Genomic DNA, 18733 nt, shown 5'->3' with positions numbered 1-18733 from the left:
TTCTGAAAGAAGAATAAAATCCTTTTTAATTGGCTGGTTACCAATTATTCAATCATACCCTGCAGTTATACAAAAAGCCACTCTTGCTCCATTTCTCTCCTCAGACTCTTTTATGGATTTAGTAGCCTTGGATCTCTTTCCACATTCATGGATAATTGGACATAGAATAATTTAAAGGAGATAGTTAATTAGGGTTAAAAAAGGGTAGTAGGATAAGTAAAATGTTAGAAAAGAAATAAGAAGGAAAAAAAGGAAGAAAGGGCAAAACTAGTCAGGAGAAGACACCAAAAGAATAAGGAAATAATCAGATATAGAGAGAATATTGTATGATATGAGAAGGAGAAGGAAGGGAGGAAAGGGAAAGGAAGGGGAAAGAAAGGAGGAAGGAAAGGAGGAAAGGGAAGAAAGAAAAAAGAAAAGAAAAAGGAAAGAGACGAGTTCCCTGCAGCCCGAGTAGGAAGGCGAGGGAGGGAGAGAAGGGATAAAGAGAGAGAAAAGTTGGAAAAGGGGAGAAAGGAAAGAGAGAAGAGAGGGAAGGAAAAGGAAAGGAAAAGAAGGGGGAAAGAAAAAAAAAAAGAATTTTTTTTTTTCTTGTTTTTGTTTTTTGTTTGAATGGCAGTTTGAATGTGTCCACTGTTTATCATATGCGAAAAATTTCCAACAGCATATGCAAATGAATTATATGAGAATATATTGTTAGCTCTCTTTTATTTTTTTGTTGTGTTCCACAAAACGCTGTATTTAAGGAGAGATTTATTGTTTAAATCTTATGTTATCTCCTCTTGTTTTCTTCACACCTGACCCTGTGTGGTGCACAAAGGTGTAAATGTATGTAATTATGCTTGCTGTTGGATATATAAATAAAGAATATAAAAAATAAAATAAAAAGAAAGACTCATGGACACTGAATCTATTTGGAAACCTAGGGAAGTAACCTTTGTCTAAGGAATCAAAGAACTATTTGGCAAATTCATGCTCCAGCCATGTCTTTGAAGAAACAATAGTTGTTTTGTGTAAAATTCCACTAAAGGAAAAGACTGAGCTGGCACCAATATATCGTTCAGGTAAGGAAATACTGCAATACCCTGAGCTCTGACAGACAAAAGGGCACCCAGAACCTTAGTAATATTCTTGGAGCTGTAGCAAGGCCAAATGGAAAAGCAACAAACTGATAATGATTGTCCAGAAAGAAAAACCTCAGAAACTGGTGATGATCTGAATGAATACTAATATGAAGGTAAGCATCCTTTAAATCTATTGGGAACATAAATTAACCTTGTGGATCAAAAGGCAGAATAATCCTGATAGTTTCCATTTTTAATGATTTAATCTTTACAAACTTATTTAGAGTTTTCAGATCCAAAATTTGTCTGAAGGTGCCTTCTTTTTTGGAAACTATGAAGAGATTTAAAAAAAAATACCATCCCCCGTTCCTGTAAATGAAGTGGAACATGAAGTGGAACAATTAATCCCATATTTTCCAGATATGAGACAGATTGAAGAAAAGCTTGAGCTGGATTCCTTGGGACATTGGTCATAAAGGATATCAACCAATTTGATATCCCTGAGAAATAATATTGTGAACCCAGAGATCTGGGACAGACTGAACCCAAGCATCCTGAAAGAATTTTAATCTGCCCCTACCAAGACGACTGGGTCAGGTGCTGCACCTTCATGCTGTCTTGGAGGTGGGAACAGACTTTTCACCCTGTTTGGATTTGTTCCAATTAGTGTTAGGTCTCCATATTGAACCAGAGGAGCCTTGCATTGAAATAGATGAGTCAGTTTTCTGTTCTTTATTTTGATGAAAGGAAAAAAAATGATTAGGAGATTTAGATTTTCCTTTAGACTTCCTGTCTTGAGGACGAAAAGCTCCTTTACCCACAGTTGTAGTAGAAATAATAGAATCTAAGTTAGACCAAATTACTTTTTTTCCTTGAAAGGAAAGAGACAATCTTGATTTAGACACCATATCAGCATTTCAGGATTTAAGTCCTTCGGGTTAGAATAGCCAATATCAAACACAGCATCACAAATAAAATAATTTTCACTCTGAAGCAAATTTATAAGATTAGAACTAGGGTTATCAGAAAACTGCTGTGAAAGACTGGACAACCAGTAAGTAGAAGTAGCAGCTACATCAGCAATAGAAATAGTTAGTCTAAGAATATATGTAGAAAGGCCCTTCTAAGGAAGGATTCTAACTTAACCTGTCTAAAGGGTCCTTAAAAGAAGTACTGTCTTCCAAAGGAATAGTAGTACGTTTAGCTAGAGTGGAAATGGCCACATCCACTTTGGGGACTGTTTCCCATAATTCTAGACTAGCAGTATGTAAAGGATATGGCTTAGACAATTCTGTAGCAATCATATCAGATACAGCTTTAGGCACAGGGAAAACCTCAGGGACAGTAACCACAGTTTTAAACACTGAACTTAAATGATTACAATGTTACTAAGACCTCTTTCAAAAGAGAACAAATGTTCAACTTTAAATAAAGAGGAGGAATTATCAGGTTCTGCATCAGATGAGGAATCCTCATGCCCAGAGGAAACTTCACCATCTGAAGATTGCCCAGTATCTCCTGTATTAGGGCACATAGTAAAAGTAGAAGCATATTTTGAACTGGCCTTTTACGCTTGTTTGAAGGCAGGAGAGCAGCCAATGCCTTATAGACAGTGGCTGATGGTTAAAGGGAAACTAAACCCAAAAATTTTCAGGAAAAAATAGGGTTTAATGTCCCTTTAATAAACAATAAAAGAGCCAGCATTATCCTGTAATGAACAGATAGTAAGTGCGCTAGTACACAAAGAAACATTAAATTGGTCAGTATGCATTAATAAATCTAAACATGAGTTACATAAATGAGCTGAAGAAGGGACTTCAGTTGTTTTACAATAAGCACACTTAGTAATGGTAGAAAGGTGTTCAGGAGACTCAGTTACTAGGGTAAATTTAGGGACACATTTTTGCAGCTTCATTATAGCGTATAGCAAAGTAATTCAATAAACACTATATAAACCCCTTAAGAAAGCTTTTGAGGAAAGGAAAACCTTATAACCCTAGTAAGCAGCTTAACAAAGACAAAAAGCACTTAACGCATGCTCAGTCTGGCTAAGCAGTAACTGTCAACATTGGCTAATCAACTTATTGTTTAAATGGTAGAAAGCATGCCAAAAAAAACAGACGCATGATAACCCGACAAGCGTACAGTAGCGTGCCGACGTGCAACCCGACGGCATTGTACAATAACTTGCCTTAACCCAACGAGAGTAATACGACGCCAGAACCTGATGCACAAATAACAAAGCGCGCAATTAGTTTTGCATTCAAAGCATGGTGAATAGTGAGTTCTGCCCCAGGACCGTATATACATACATGTAGGGATGCACCGAAATTTCGGCCGCAGAAAGTTTCGGCCGAAAATAGCATTTTTTGTTATTTCGGTTTTCGGGTTTTTTTGCCTTTTATTTTCGGCAAAATTATTGTGTAGCATATTTTAAATTTGATGCCAGCCTAGAGCTGCTGTTTGAGTTCATTACTTGACTTACTGTTTTGCATATAATAATAGTTTTCTAGGACTATACTTTATTTTGATAATTGGTAACAAAACAAAAATGGTTAAATCTGATTCTGTTACACAGAACTAAATAAAGAATAATACTAGCGATGCACCAAAATTTGGGCCGCCGAAAATGTGCAATTCCAATTTCGGCCCAAAGAGGACCAAAATGGCTAAAAATGTACAGCCCAAACCCTGTTCTATTGAGTTACATGTCTATCCTTAGCATAAGGTGAGCAGCACAGCAATGGCATGGTACACAGAGCACACACATAAGTACCATTACATGATGATATTTGAAACCAGCAGAGACGGAAACCAAAGTTCTGAATAGTGAATACAAATATCAAAGGAGGATAAGTAAAATGTTTATAAACACTTGATATTATCAGACACAGCACTAAGCACACACAGTGAATATCTTTAAGCCTTATATACAGTGCTCATACATCAGCCTCTTGTGCGTAGACATTCTATTTGCCTGAGGCAAATATGCGTGCACACTTTATAAGCATAAGCCCCAAGCTCGCACACAGTTGGTACAAATTAGCACCCACCAGTGTAAACAAAAAAGCACAGTAACTTTCTATAACCACCTTCCACCTAAGGTTGTAGCTAAGTCCAGTGGTCCTGGTGATAGGTGACAGGCAGACTCCATTTGGGGCTCCGGACATCTGACAATCTGACGGGTCAGTGTGAGACCCGAACCAGGAACTAGGCAGAGATACGATGAGAGACGATCAGGTGCAGCCACGCTCATCGCACGGATAACTACACCCAAAAACAAAACACATGTCCACCTCGTATTGTTGTCTGGCTATAACCACGCTCTACCTTATAGAGCTCCAGTTTCACTGCAGATAACGCCCTACTGTACAAGTGACCATGTCCATTTATTGGAGCTTTCCCGCCTACAAGCTCTCTCAGCTACACACACACACTATAGTTAAAAAAGAAAAAAACAATTTCGGTTTCGGTTTTCGGCCAGGATCATCCTGAATTTTCGGTATCGGTTTCGGTCCAGAATTTTCATTTCGGTGCATCCCTACATACATGTATTAACTTTTAAACATTGTAAAAGTGCCCATAACTTAGCAATATGTGTCTATTAAAAAAAAAAAACATACTTACCCAATGACACTTGTCCACTATCAAGCCGGTAGCAGAAAGCCAATCCAGTACTGAAGCATACCAGCAGAGGTAATGTATTATGAGTATAATGTAGATCTGTAAAGGGAGGCAGAAGACACGTTCCTGCGACCAATTACAGAGGGTTGATCAAGGATTTCCCATGAAGTGAAAACATTGGATCCAAAACCATACCCCAAAAGCTTAAATACTCCTCCCACTCCTCCCACAGTGGAAGAAGCATCAAGATGAAAGAGTGCCAGAAGATGAAAACCACAACGCCTCAAAAACAGGCGGGGGGCTGTGGACTCTTTCCCACGGAAGAAAAGGAAATTATCAGGTAAGCATAATTTATGATTTTCTTCCTAATGGGAAAGAGTCCACAGCCGCATTCATTACTTATGGGAGATTTATACCCAAGCCAAAGAATACACAAAATGCCAAAATGGGATGGTAAGAGGCGGCCACATGAAGGCACCACTCCAAAAGACACATTCACAAAACAAAAAACCCTGTTTCGTCCGAAAAAAGGGAACAAGAACCCCTTGGGGGGAAAAAAGGCAGCTCCAAAAACGCAAATCTACCAACAGGTCATAGAACCTGAATGGTCACCACGAATAGATGTAACCGAGATCACAGACCCCAAGGATACTATCTCTCAAGGCAACAGCCCAGCCGCAGCCCCTCAACCAACTAGGGGACCCGACAAACCATTCCAGAAGGGAACACAAGCCTAACAGAAGGAGGAAACCCCCAGGTCGTCAAGAAGACAACCCAACTCCGTTTTACAGGCGTACTCTAACCCATGTCCCAATGACAGGAACCTCAGCAGAATACAAGAGAAAAACCCGAAGAGAACAAACAGATCTCAAGAACCGGAAAGCGTCCCAACAGCTAAACAGCAGGGACAAATGGCACTCCTATTAAAAACCAGTCACCAAGGGAAAAAACCCTTACCAGCTAAAAGTAGAAAACAAAACTCAGTCCCGCAACCCAGACCACAGGAGACTGAGGGTGCCGTACTAGCAAGGACCAATTCCAGAGATGGAAAAAGAAATATCGCACCTTGCTCCTGTGCAACCAAAACAGCACAGCCCCTTCAGGCCACAGAGCAGCAGAACGTCATCTCCAATTAAATCCCTGGCAACAGAAGGAACCCAAGGATCCAACTCCCCAAGAGGATTCCCAACTAGTAGCAAAAACAGCTAACTAGCAGCCAAGTTAACTAGCAGCCGAGGAGCAGATAACAGTAACCGGTTTAAACTGCAAAACTCTTCAAGTCTGCTCTTCAGCAGACTCACTGTACACCAAAGCATCACTGTTCACACAGCCTATAAACTTAGCTAGGGTTAGTGCAGTGATTAAAAAACAACCCATCCAATTGACCGGTAGCCAGACAAGCCAAAAGGCCACAACGAACAGCAACCGGCACACACCTCCACTCAAGAAAAAGGGGGGGAATAATCAGTCACTTAAGAAAAAAAGACGACTAGAACCCTGAGATAAACCACCTAGAAATGGGTGAAAAGATCCCAACCTCTGAGAGACAATCTCTCGAGCCCCCTTAGCCAGTCAGTCAGGCGACTAAAATACAGAAGCGGGGAAAAAGACCAACACGCTAATCATTGACCCTACAGGTCAAGAACGAGACCAGGACATAAGGTGAACAGCAGGGCTGTACTCATGGAGACAAAATCTCAAGCTTCACAACCGGGTATTTAACCGGAAACTTCCAAACTCTCCATAAATGAGAGACAAAGGAGCGCATCCTAATCTCAACCCTAAGTTTCAAGGAAACACAGGGACAAAAAAGATAGGAGGAACCAGACTGCCAGAGCCCTAGATCCACTTCCAGATTCCCACTGGATCTAATAGGGAGGACCCAAAGTAAAACTCCCCGAGTCTGATCTGACTGACTATCTCCGCAGAGGAGACACTGCGATGAAAACCGCAAGACAGAAGTCAACCTGGTCCTAAACCCTAGAAGGGGGCGATATAATGACCTATGAACCCTAGTGACAGCACCTGAAAAAGGTGAACCACACAAACCGAGCATAAAAGCTCCCAAAGGCAAAGATAGTGAAACCAACCACCTCTAAACGTCCCCTTAGAAACCATTACCGCTTTGGAAGGATAGCGGACACCAGGATACTTCAGATCAGAAGGCAGGATCTTTACGCCTGTATTCAAACCCACAACCTTCTACTGCAGGAGCGATAGAGCTAACTACTATGCCACTTATCCCTTCAAAATTGTGCCAGACTCATAAAGAGTCTACGGGTCGTTCAAACTAGACAATGACCACAAGTCAAAAAGCATCTTGAAATGCCATAACCGGAGGGAACACAAGCCTAACAGAAGGAGGAAACCCCCAGGTCATCAAGAAGACAACCCAATTCCGTTTGACAGGCGTACTCTAACCCATGTCCCAATGACAGGAACCTCAGCAGAATACAAGAGAAAAACCCGAAGAGAACAAACAGATCTCAAGAACCGGAAAGCGTCCCAAAAGCTAAACAGCAGGGACAAATGGCACTCCTATTAAAAACCAGTCACCAAGGGAAAGAACCCTTACCAGCTAACAGTAGAAAACAAAATGCCATTCACGGTCTGAACACCCGGGATAGGCAGGCAGGCACATCCACCCTGTGCAGAGGAGACACCCGCAAAGGTAAAAGGAGTGTGCGATTGGAAAGGCACCTCCTGAGGAACAGAGCCCCCAGGAGCCGGTGGCTCAGAAGGTCCAGGGTCCCCCGAGCCCGAGGGACCCGTCAAACCATGCGGGCACGAGAAACAAGATTGGCAGACTTGCGATAACAGGACCAAATTACAGTCCTCATCCGAGGATGATTCAGAATCAGATATTAAAATAGTCTCGACATGGTTAAGACTTAAAATAAAAATGCAATTTGGAAAAAAACTGGCACCTGACACCTACAATGGCTGGGGCATTCACCACCTCCTATGACCAGGCCTCAGCGGAGCAGACTCTTTCCTCTGTCGCCACTCGGTCAGGAATGCGGAAGGGGAAGAAGACCCACCCAAGCGTAAACACGCACGGTTACCAGATGCCCCGCGAAATCCAAAAAGCACGCCACCCAAAGGCGGCAAAACTAGGCCCCATAACAAACTAACAAGTCTGAAAATAATAGTAGCCCAAGGTCAAGCCTAGTAAAACGATACATGTCTCAGCCTCAGAGCCCAAATTCCCGTACACAAGCAGGATGATCACATAAGAAACATGATAAACAAACCCTATCCAGTTCACTAATCCCCCTGAAAAGGGAGATAATCCCTTGATTCCTAGATCGAAGTAGAAGGTGCCTCAATGAGACCCATACTGAACTGTCATAACAATGATCTTACCGGAATCCACGGCGTGGAACAGGAACACGGCCCTTCAAGTGTGACGAATAGTAGCATCGCCTCCGCCATGGACTTGAGAGAGGACAGCAGGTAGCAAAACGAAGTTCGGCAACGCCAAGTGCTAAAAAGGAGCTGTGAATACGAGTCTGGATGGTGTCGCAGGGGAAGCTCCCACTGCATCTCCGGACTCTCACTTTCACCCAGGCCCTCCACAAGAGGCTGACAGGACTACTTAAAACTCCAGTCTCGTGTCAAAAGGTAGCACCCTCCATAAGAGACAAAATAAAAAATAAAAATAAATTAAAGTATATTAAAGTATAATAAAAAACTTCTGACACTTCTCTGCCAACCTCCTGGGACGAAAGGCAAAGAATGACGGGGGATAGGGGAAGTGGGAGGAGTATTTAAGCCTTTGGCTGGTGGGTGTTTGCCTCCTCCTGGTGGCCAGGTTCTTATTTCCCCTAAGTAATGAATGTGGCTGTGGACTCTTTCCCATTAGGAAGAAAATTTAGACTCCACAGGGTATTTACTTAGAGGTATTTTAGCACTTTATATTTAAACCTTTTATCACCAAAAATAAAACTTAGGGGGGAAGAAAACATTATAAAAATAAAATGATACACCATGTGTAAGTTCAATTCATGTAATGGAGGCACCCGACTGATGGGCATGGGATCACATAGACACTCTTTCCCTGTGAATGCTAGCCTGGTGGGCCTCTATTATGCTATGTAATCCCTATGCTACAGACAATATTACCCTTAATAGCTAACTGAATAACTTCTTCACTGCTGGGAATTTCAGAAATATAGTGCCCAACTGCAATTAGTGGCCTTCTAAATACCAAAAATCAATGGCAAAGCCATGCATGCAAATTTCTGAACATAGATGATTCTGGAGAAGATGGCAACACTGACTGCAGGTCTAAATATAAAACCTGCAAGCTGAAAGGATTGTCTATGAAAACCTTCAAGTTTTTTTAAAAGAGGAACTATCCTTTAAAGGAATACTGGTACACCTGGCCAGAATTGAAATAGATGCATCTAGCTTAGGAACAGGTTCTCAATTCTCTGTATTAACAGGAGAAGATACCTGCAGTGTAACCTAGGTTCCATAATGGCAGCACCCATGGTTAGAGGGGGGTGCATGAAATGTACTTAGTGTTGTGTCTCTTTGAAGGGAAAGGTTACTACCTAAAACAGAGGTCATATATACCTCCAATTCCCAAGAGGGTAAAATAAACATATGTATCAGGTCATGCAGAGTAACAGATTATTGTGAAGTATTTTTACTCAGTAGAACCCTACAGTTTTTACACTTTCAATGCTCCAATCGGCAGAGGGGCTAAACACATGGTAAAAGTCCTGTTTGGAGCCACAAGAGCTGCAGCTGCAAAGTTGAACAATTAAGTAGATCATGCAATATTTGCACTAGAATGTCCAGTTTAAAAGTAGATGTGAGAATGTTCAGTCTGTGTTTCTGCTTAACCTATGTTTACACATAGCAAATACAACTTATCTGTGCTTGACTAACTTTAGAAGCTACCACTCCCCTATATTCACTAAAACTGCAATGGTACTCTCTCCAAGTTCTATATTATTTCATGCAGTCAATTCAATAAAATACATTTTATTGTGAATCCATAATGGAAAGCTGATAACTACAAATTTTATTTTTTGGAATATTATATATTAGAAAAATAAAATGCTGAATGCCTCCTATAATACTGGCAGCAGTAGCATTTCTGATGCTGCATGATTATTAATACATTGTTATAAACACACACTGGCACCAGCTGGGTTTAGGTATATAAATCAGTCTTACCTTGAAACTCACTTTGCTCCACAGGAGTTGTATGGACATAAATATACGAACGTCGCTTTTCCTGCTCTACTGCTCGTGTGTCAATCGTAATGGCTTTCTTCAAAGACAGCAGCTCATATGTGATAAGCAGGCACCCACTGCTCATAGAACAAAAAAAAGTTGCAAAGGTAAAAAGAAAAATAAGAATGTTTACAAATGCATACAGCAAACCTTTAATAGCATAATTTAAAATTCAAAAAAATATGGACTATTCAGATACATATTTGCATGAGCTATCATTAATATTTTCACACTAAGGGCTAGATTACGAGTGGAGCACAAATTATCACTCCCATTTACGCATTAACTTAGCTAGATGTAAGCTTTTTGCATGTGTTAGATAGCACACGTATTACAAGTTGAAAGTAAAAAGTTTGAGCATGAGAGCTAACCCAACGCGGGCAAAAAGTGGAACTTAGAATATCTGCGTTACCATATTCCCCCAGACTTAAACAGAGCACTTTATGGGGGGGGGGGGGGGGAACAACCATACTCGTGTGCAAACCCAACCGCGTTTAACCAATACACACAAGTATGTATATATATGTATATATGAATATCTATTTAAACATACTAAGAACATATTCCCCTTTGATTGGAATGTGAAATATGTACAGTAAATAAACAAACACTATTAAATAGGAACATTGCATTAATACAATTTTAAATGTTTTGAGCTACTTCACTGCAAAGGGCTCCAATGCACAAAAATATGGGTGGGTGTGTGTGTGTGTGTGTGTACATATGTTTTTATGTGTATATTTGTCTGTAAAACAAAATTTATGCTTACCTGATAAATTTGTTTCTTTCTTGACATGATGAGTCCACGGATCATCATAATTACTGTTGGGAATATCACTCCTGTCCAGCAGGAGGCGGCAAAGAGCACCACAGCAAAGCTGTTAAATATCACCTCCCTTCCCTCCCACCCCAGTCATTCGACCGAAGTAAAAAAGAGAAAGGAAGCAACAAGGTGCAGAGGTTTCTGAAGTTTATAAAATACTAACAACCTGTCTAAATAACAGGGCGGGCCGTGGACTCATCGTGTCAAGAAAGAAAGAAATTGATCAGGCAAGCATAAATTTTGTTTTCTTTCTAATGACACGATGAGTCCACGGATCATCATAATTACTGTTGGGAATCAATACCCAAGCTAGAGTACACAGATGATAAGGGAGGGACAAGACAGGAAACCGAAACGGAAGGCACCACTGCTTGAAGAACCTTTCTCGCATTGAAAAAGTGTGAAGAGAGGACCCAATTGCAGCCTTGAAAATCTGTTCCATAGAAGCTTCATCTTTGAGTGCCTGGGAAGAGGAAACAACCCTCGTAGAAAGAGCTGTTACTCCCTCAGTAGGCTGCTGTCCAGCAGATTCATAGGCAAAGCAAATGATACTCTACAGCCACAAAGAAAGAGGAGCAGCCGTAGCCTTCTGATCCTTACGTTAAACAGAAGACTGACGAAAATCCTTAGTCGCCTGTAAATAGACTTGTAGTGCACTTACCCCGTCCAGAATGTGTAGAAGCTGTTCCTCCTGAGAAGAAGGATTAGGACACAATCACCTGATTAATGTTCCGCTCTGCAACTACTTTAGGGAGAAACCCTAATTTAGTAATAAAGCCACCTTACCTGATGAAAAATAAGGTAAGTGAACTCAAACTGTAATGCCAAGAGCTCTGACACTCTACGAGCAGAAAAATAGCAACAAGAGACAAACTTCCCAATATAACAACTCAATATCTAAGGAATGCCTAGGCTCTAACGGAGCCCCTTAATGAACCTTAAGAACTAAAATAACTGGTTTGAACACAGGTCTGAGCCTGACCAAGGTCTGACAAAAAGATTGCACGTCTGGGATATCCCCAGACGCTTAAGTACCAAAATAGAGAAGGCAGATATTTGACCCTTTAGGGAACTTGCCAATAAACCCTTCTCCAAACCTTCTTGGAGAAAAAACTGAATTCTAGGAATCCCAAATCTAATCCAAGAGAAGCCCTTGGATTCCCACTGATATAGATATCTTTATAGTTACAGGCTTACGTGACTCAAGGTCTCATTGACCTAGTCCGAACTCTCCTGCTTGATTCGAGCAATGACTCGAGGAAAAAATGCGAACGGAGACAATAGGTATGTGAGACTGAAAATCCAAGGTACCACTAGAGCGACGCTCAGTACCGTACCTCAGGAGCATTTTGACGAGATGCCATGAGATCCAACTCCGGGTGACCCCATTTGAGAATCAGGCTGGAAACTCTTCCGGATGGAGCTCCCACTCCCCCGGTTGAAGGGTCTGCCTGCACAGGAAGGCCACCACAACAATTGTGGGTCTCTACCCACTGAATGATCTTGGTTACCTCTATCATGTCCAAGGAACTCCTAGCTCCTCCCTGATGGTTGATGAAAACCAATGAGGCTAAATTGTCCAACTGGAACCTGAAGAACCGGGCCGAAGTTAACTGAGACCAGGCCAGGAGAGCATTGAAGATTGCTCTCAGTTCCAGAGTAATTATGGGAAGAACACACTCCGACTGAGTCTCTGATCTCTGAGCCTTTAAAGAGCCTCCCAGAAGGCTGGCATCTGTTGTCGCAATCACCCAAGAGGTTCTGCGAAAGCAGGATCCCTGGAAAAAATGATCCAGAGACAACCACAAAAAATAGAGAATCCCTTGCCTCATGCTCCAGCAGTAATCCCGGAGACAGATCTGCATAATCTCTGTTTCACAGCCTGCGCCATCAGTCCGACTACTTCCATACACTGAGCCACTAATAGCCGAGGAGAGGACTGAAGTGCTAGGCAAGAATCGAAAAATCTTTGATTTCCTGACTCTGTCAGAAAAATCTTCATTGATAAGGAGACTATTATGGTTCCCAAGAAAACACCTTTGTATTTGGAACTAAGGAACTCTCTTCCAAATTCACCTTCCATCCGTGAGACAGCAGGAAGGATAACAACATTTCCGTGTGAGATCTTGCTTGTTGAAAGGAAGACACCAGAACTAGAATGTAGTTCAGATAAGGTGCCACTGCAATGCCCCGCAATCGGAGCACCGCTAGCAGGGATCCCAGGACCTTTGGGGAAATTCTGGTAACTGTGGTAAGACCAAATGGAAGAGCCACAAACTGATAGTGTTTGACTAGAAAAGCAAACCTTAGAAACTTGTGATGGTCCCTGTGTAGGGGAACAGGCATGTATGTGTCCTTTAAATCCACTAATGTCATAAATTGATCCCCTGGACCAAAGGAAGAATGGAATGAATAGTTTCCATCTAGAAGGATGGCACTCTGAGGAATTTGTTTAGACTCTTGAGATCTAAAATCAGACTGAAGGTTCCCTCTTTCGGGAACCACAAATACATTGGGATAGAACCCCAGACCTCGTTCCTGCATTGTAACAGTAACCATCACTCCCAGGTGGGAGAGGTCCCGAACACAGTGTAAGAATGCCTCTTTCTGTGTCTGGTCTACAGATAATCTTGAAAGCAGAAAACTGCCCCTGGGAGGAAAGATCTACTGTATCCCTGGGACACTACACCACCCAGGGATCCTGATCATCTCGTACCGAAGCCTGAACGAAAAATGAAAATCTGCCCCCCACAAGATCTGGTCCCGGATCAGGGACAGACCCCTCATGCTGCTTTTGATGCCAATAGCAGGCTTTTTTGATTGTTTTCCCATGTTCCAAGACCTATTGGGCCTCCAGGAAGACTTGGACTGCTCCTGCTTGGAGGAGGAAATGAAAGGATTTCCATTGAAATTTCGAATAGAACGAAAATAACTCTGACATCCCTATTGATTATTTATCTTATCCTGAAGGAGGAAACGTCCCTTTCCTCCCGTGATGTCAGCAATTATCTCTGTCAACCCTGGCCCAAACAAATTCTTTCCTTTGTAAGGAATCGCCAAAAGTTTAGACTTAGATGATACAACTGCAAACCAAGATCTGCGGTCCAGTCCAACAAAAACAAAATTTTAGCTTCCAGCTTAATAACTTGAAGGGAAGCATCCGTAGTAAAGGAGTTGGCCAACTTAAGAGCTGTTTAAAATAGATTCAGAAAAGACATCAACAGTATGCTACTGCAGTAGAGACAGTAGCTATACAGACCGCGGGTTGTCATTGTAAACCCTTGTGTACATATCCTGTAACTTCTTATCCCTAGGATCATTAAAGAAGTAACTATCCTCTATGGGAATAGTAGTCCTCCTGGACAGCGTGGAAATTGTCCCTTCCACTTTGGATATTGTCTGACAAGATTCCTTGATAGAACCTGTTATAGGAAACCCTTTAACTACAGGTGATGGAGAAAAAGGGGATACCCCGTCTCTCCCATTCCACAGCAATAATCTCAGTATCTCGACCTGGAACAGGAAAAACTTCCACCCTGGAAGGTACATCAAAATACTTATGTAGCCTACTGGAACTTTTAGGATTGACAGCAACCATGTTGACGCTGTCATCCAGTGTAGCTAAAACCTCCTTAAGTAACAGACGGAGGAGTTCTAGCTGAAACCTGAAGGATACAACTTCAGAATCAGGAGGAGGAATTACACTGTCAGATTTTGCCTTCAGATGCTATCGAAGTATCCTCCTCTTTATCTAGGAGGGGGCATTCAAAATAACAATAACAGCATCAGTAACCTCACTTACTGAATGTTTACTTTTCCTCTTGCGCTTTCCCTGCAGCACGGGAAAAGCAGACAACGCAACAGAGACTGTCAAGGACACGAGGGAAGCGATGTCTTGCAACGTGACTCCAGGTGGAGTTACAGAGGAAACGCAGGGCACTGTATTAGTGGGCAAATAAATTTATGGACACTTGAGGACAAATCATGCGGAATATATTGAACATAGTCAAACAGTATTCGCCTTAGACAATGTTGGCTCACAAAAAAAAAATCTATCCCTGTATATAAAAGGAAATTTATGCTTACCTGATAAATATATTTCTTTTATGATATGACGAGTCCACGTATTTCATCCTTCCTTATGGGATTACGCCTCCTGGTCAGCAGGAGGAGGCAAAGAGCACCACAGCAGAGCTGTATATATAGCTCCTCCCTTCCCTCCCACTCCAGTCATTCGACCGAAGTTAGGAAGAGAAAGGAAAAGCCAAAGGTGCAGAGGTGACTGAAGTTTAACAAAAAATAAGTAAATACCGGTCTTAGAAATGACAGGGTGGGCCATGGACTCGTCATATCGTAAAAGAAATACATTTATCAGGTAAGCATAAATTTCCTTTTCTTTTACAAGATATGACGAGTCCACGGATTTCATCCTTACTTATGGGATAAAATACCAAAGCTTTAGGACACGAATGAAAGGGAGGGACAAGACAGGAACCTAAACGGAAGGCACCACTGCTTGAAGAACTTTTCTCCCAAAAACAGCCTCGGACGAAGCAAAAGTATCAAATTTGGAAAATTTGGAAAAAGTGTGAAGAGACGACCAAGTTGCAGCCTTGCAAATCTGTTCAACAGAAGCATCATTTTTAAATGCCCATGAGGAAGCCACAGCCCTAGTAGAATGAGCCGTAATTCTTTCAGGAGGCTGCTGTCCAGCAGTCTCATATGCAAAACGGATGATACTCTTCAGCCAAAAAGAAAGAGAGGTAGCCGTAGCTTTTTGACCCCTACGTTTTCCAGAAAAAACAACAAATAATGAAGATGATTGATGAAATTCTTTAGTCGCCTGCAAGTAAAACTTCAGGGCACGGACCACGTCCAAGTTATGCAACAGACGCTCCTTCTTAGAAGAAGGATTAGGACACAAGGAAGGAACAACTATTTCCTGATTAATATTCTTATTAGAAACAACCTTAGGAAGGAAACCAGGTTTGGTATGTAAAACCACCTTATCAGAATGGAAAATAAGATAAGGAGAATCACATTGTAAAGCTAAAAGGCTCAGAAACTCTTTGAGCAGAGAAATAGCAACCAAAAATAAAACTTTCCAAGATAACAACTTAATATCTATGGAATGCATGGGTTCAAACGGAACCCCTTGAAGAACATTAAGAACTAAATTCAAACTCCAAGGAGGAGCAATTGGTCTAAACACAGGCTTGATTCTAGTCAGAGCCTGACAAAAAGATTGAACATCTGGAAAATCTGGAACATCTGCCAGACGCTTGTATAGTAAAATCGACAAAGCAGAAATCTGTCCCTTTAAGGAACTTGCTGACAACCCTTTCTCCAATCCTTCTTGGAGAAAAGATAAGATCCTGGGAATCCTAACCCTACTCCATGAGTAGCCCTTGGATTTGCACCAATAAAGATATTTACGCCATATCTTATGGTAAATCTTTCTGGTAACAGGCTTACGTGCCTGAATCAAGGTATCAATGACCGAATCAGAGAACCCTCGCTTAGATAAAATCTCCAAGCAGTCAGCTGCAGAGAAACCAGATTCGGATGATGGAAGGGTCCCTGAATGAGAAGGTCCTGCCTCAACAGAAGCTTTCACGGTGGCAGAAAGGACATGTCCACCAGATCAGCATACCAAGTCCTGCGAGGCCACGCAGGAGCGATGAGAATCACTGAAGCCCTTTCCTGTTTGATCTGAGCTATCACCCGGGGAAGGAGAGCAAACGGTGGAAACACATAAGCTAGGTTGAATGACCAAGGCACTGCCAAGGCATCTATCAGTTCGGCCTGAGGATCCCTGGACCTGGATCCGTATCTCGGGAGCTTGGCATTCTGACGAGATGCCATAAGATCCAGCTCCGGTCTGCCCCATCTGAGAATCAGAGTGGCAAAGACCTCTGGATGGAGTTCCCATTCCCCCGGATGAAACGTCTGTCTGCTCAAAAAATCCGCTTCCCAGTTGGCCACTCCTGGGATGTAGATTGCTGACAGATAACAAGAGTGAGCCTCCGCCCACCAAATTATCTTGGATACTTCTGTCATCGCTAAGGAACTCCTTGTTCCTCCCTGATGATTGATGTAAGCCACAGTTGCGATGTTGTCCGACTGAAAACGGATGAATTTGGCCGAAGCTAACTGAGGCCAAGCCTGAAGCGCATTGAATATTGCTCTCAACTCCAGAATATTAATTGGAAGTAGAGACACTCGACCGAGTCCACACCACCTGAGTCTTCAGGGAATTCCAGACTGCACCACAGCCTAGTAGACTGGCGTCCGTTGTCACTATCACCCATGAGGGTCTGCGGAAGCACGTCCCTTGGGACAGATGATCCGGCGACAACCACCAAAGAAGAGAGTCTCTTGTCTCCTGATCCAGATCTATCTGAGGAGACAAATTTGTATAATCTCCATTCCACTGCCTGAGCATGCTCAGTTGTAGCGGTCTGAGATGAAAACGAGCAAACGGAATGATGTCCATTGCTGCCACCATCAATCCAATTACCTCCATGCACTGAGCCACTGATGGCCGAGGATTGGACTGAAGGGCACGGCATGTATGCGGAATCTTTCACTTTCTGACTTCCGTCAAGAAAATTTTCATGGATATGGAATCTATTAGAGTTCCCAAGAAAGGAACCCTTGTCTGTGGAATTAGTGAACTCTTTTCTAGATTCACCTTCCACCCGTGAGTCCTTAGAAAGGACAGAACCATGTCGGTATGAGACTTTGTCAGTTGATAAGACGACGCCTGGATCAGAATATCGTCCAGATAAGGCGCCACTGCAATGCCCCGCGGTCTGAGAACCGCCAGTAGAGACCCTAGAACCTTCGTGCAGATCCTGGGTGCTGTGGCCAACCGAAGGGAAGAGCCACAAACTGAAAATGTTTGTCCAAGAAGGCAAACCTTCGGAACTGGTGATGATCTTTGTGGATAGGAATATGAAGATATGCATCCTTTAAGTCCACGGTAGTCATATATTGACCCTCCTGGATCAATGGAAGAATTGTCCGAATAGTCTCCATCTTGAAGGATGGGACTCTGAGAAACTTGTTTAGACTCTTGAGATCTAAAATGGGTCGGAACGTTCCCTCTTTTTTGGGAACCACGAAAAGATTTGAGTAAAACCCCTGCCCCTGTTCCTGTATTGGAACGGGACAAATTACTCCCATAGTAGAGAGGTCTTTTACACAACGTAAGAACGCCTCTCTTTTTATCTGGTCTACAGACAATTGTGAAAGAAGAACCCTCCCCCTTGGGAGATAATTTTTGAATTCCAGTTGATACCCTTGGGACACGATTTCCAGTGTCCAGGGGTCCTGAACGTCTCTTATCCAAGCCTGGACAAAGAGAGTAAGCCTGCCCCCTACTAGATCCAGTCCTGCTGTTTTGGGAGCAGCAGCAGGCTTCTTGGGTTGTTTACCCTTGTTCCAAGCCTGGTTGGGTCTCCAGATGGACTTGGCTTGTGCAAAATTCCCTTCCTGCTTAGCAGAAGAAGAAGAGGGGACTCCCTTGAAATTTCGAAAGGAACGAAAATTGTTCTGTTTACCCCTTTGTTTAGTTGCTTTATCCTGAGGTAGGAGATGACCCTTACCTCCTGTAATGTCAGAAATGATTTCTTTTAAGTCAGGCCTGAATAGGGTCTTTCCTTTGAAAGGAATAGCCAAAAGCTTTGATTTAGAGGACACATCAGCAGACCAAGAGTTTAGCTCTACACGCTAAAATGGCAAATCCTGCATTCTTAGCCGCCAGCTTGGCGATCTGAAAGGCGGCATCCGTAATAAAAGAATTAGCCAGCTTAAGGGCCTTAATTCTATCTAAGATATCTCAGTCTTAAGAGACTCTTCTAAGGCATCAAACCAAAAGGCAGCCGCAGTTGTAACTGGTACAATACAAGCTGTCGGTTGTAAGAGAAAACCCTGATGAATAAATAACTTTTTTAGAAGACCCTCCAAC

The 18733-nt window shown here is 42.4% G+C and overlaps 1 protein-coding gene across 2 annotated transcripts in view; it reads right to left on the bottom strand.

Annotated features, from left to right (window-relative positions):
- The window catches only part of SERAC1 (serine active site containing 1), a 381209-nt gene that overhangs the window by 213460 nt on the left and 149016 nt on the right, over positions 1 to 18733 (bottom strand). For both annotated transcript variants that reach the window (XM_053710914.1, XM_053710915.1), the window contains one exon: positions 9879 to 10015. In XM_053710914.1, coding sequence (XP_053566889.1) covers positions 9879 to 10015 — 137 coding nt within the window. The remainder of the gene's footprint in view (positions 1 to 9878; positions 10016 to 18733) is intronic.

This window comes from Bombina bombina, chromosome 4 (genome assembly GCF_027579735.1).
Source record: "Bombina bombina isolate aBomBom1 chromosome 4, aBomBom1.pri, whole genome shotgun sequence".
Lineage (NCBI taxonomy): Eukaryota > Metazoa > Chordata > Amphibia > Anura > Bombinatoridae > Bombina > Bombina bombina.
This window is presented reverse-complemented; position numbering and strand designations above follow the sequence as displayed.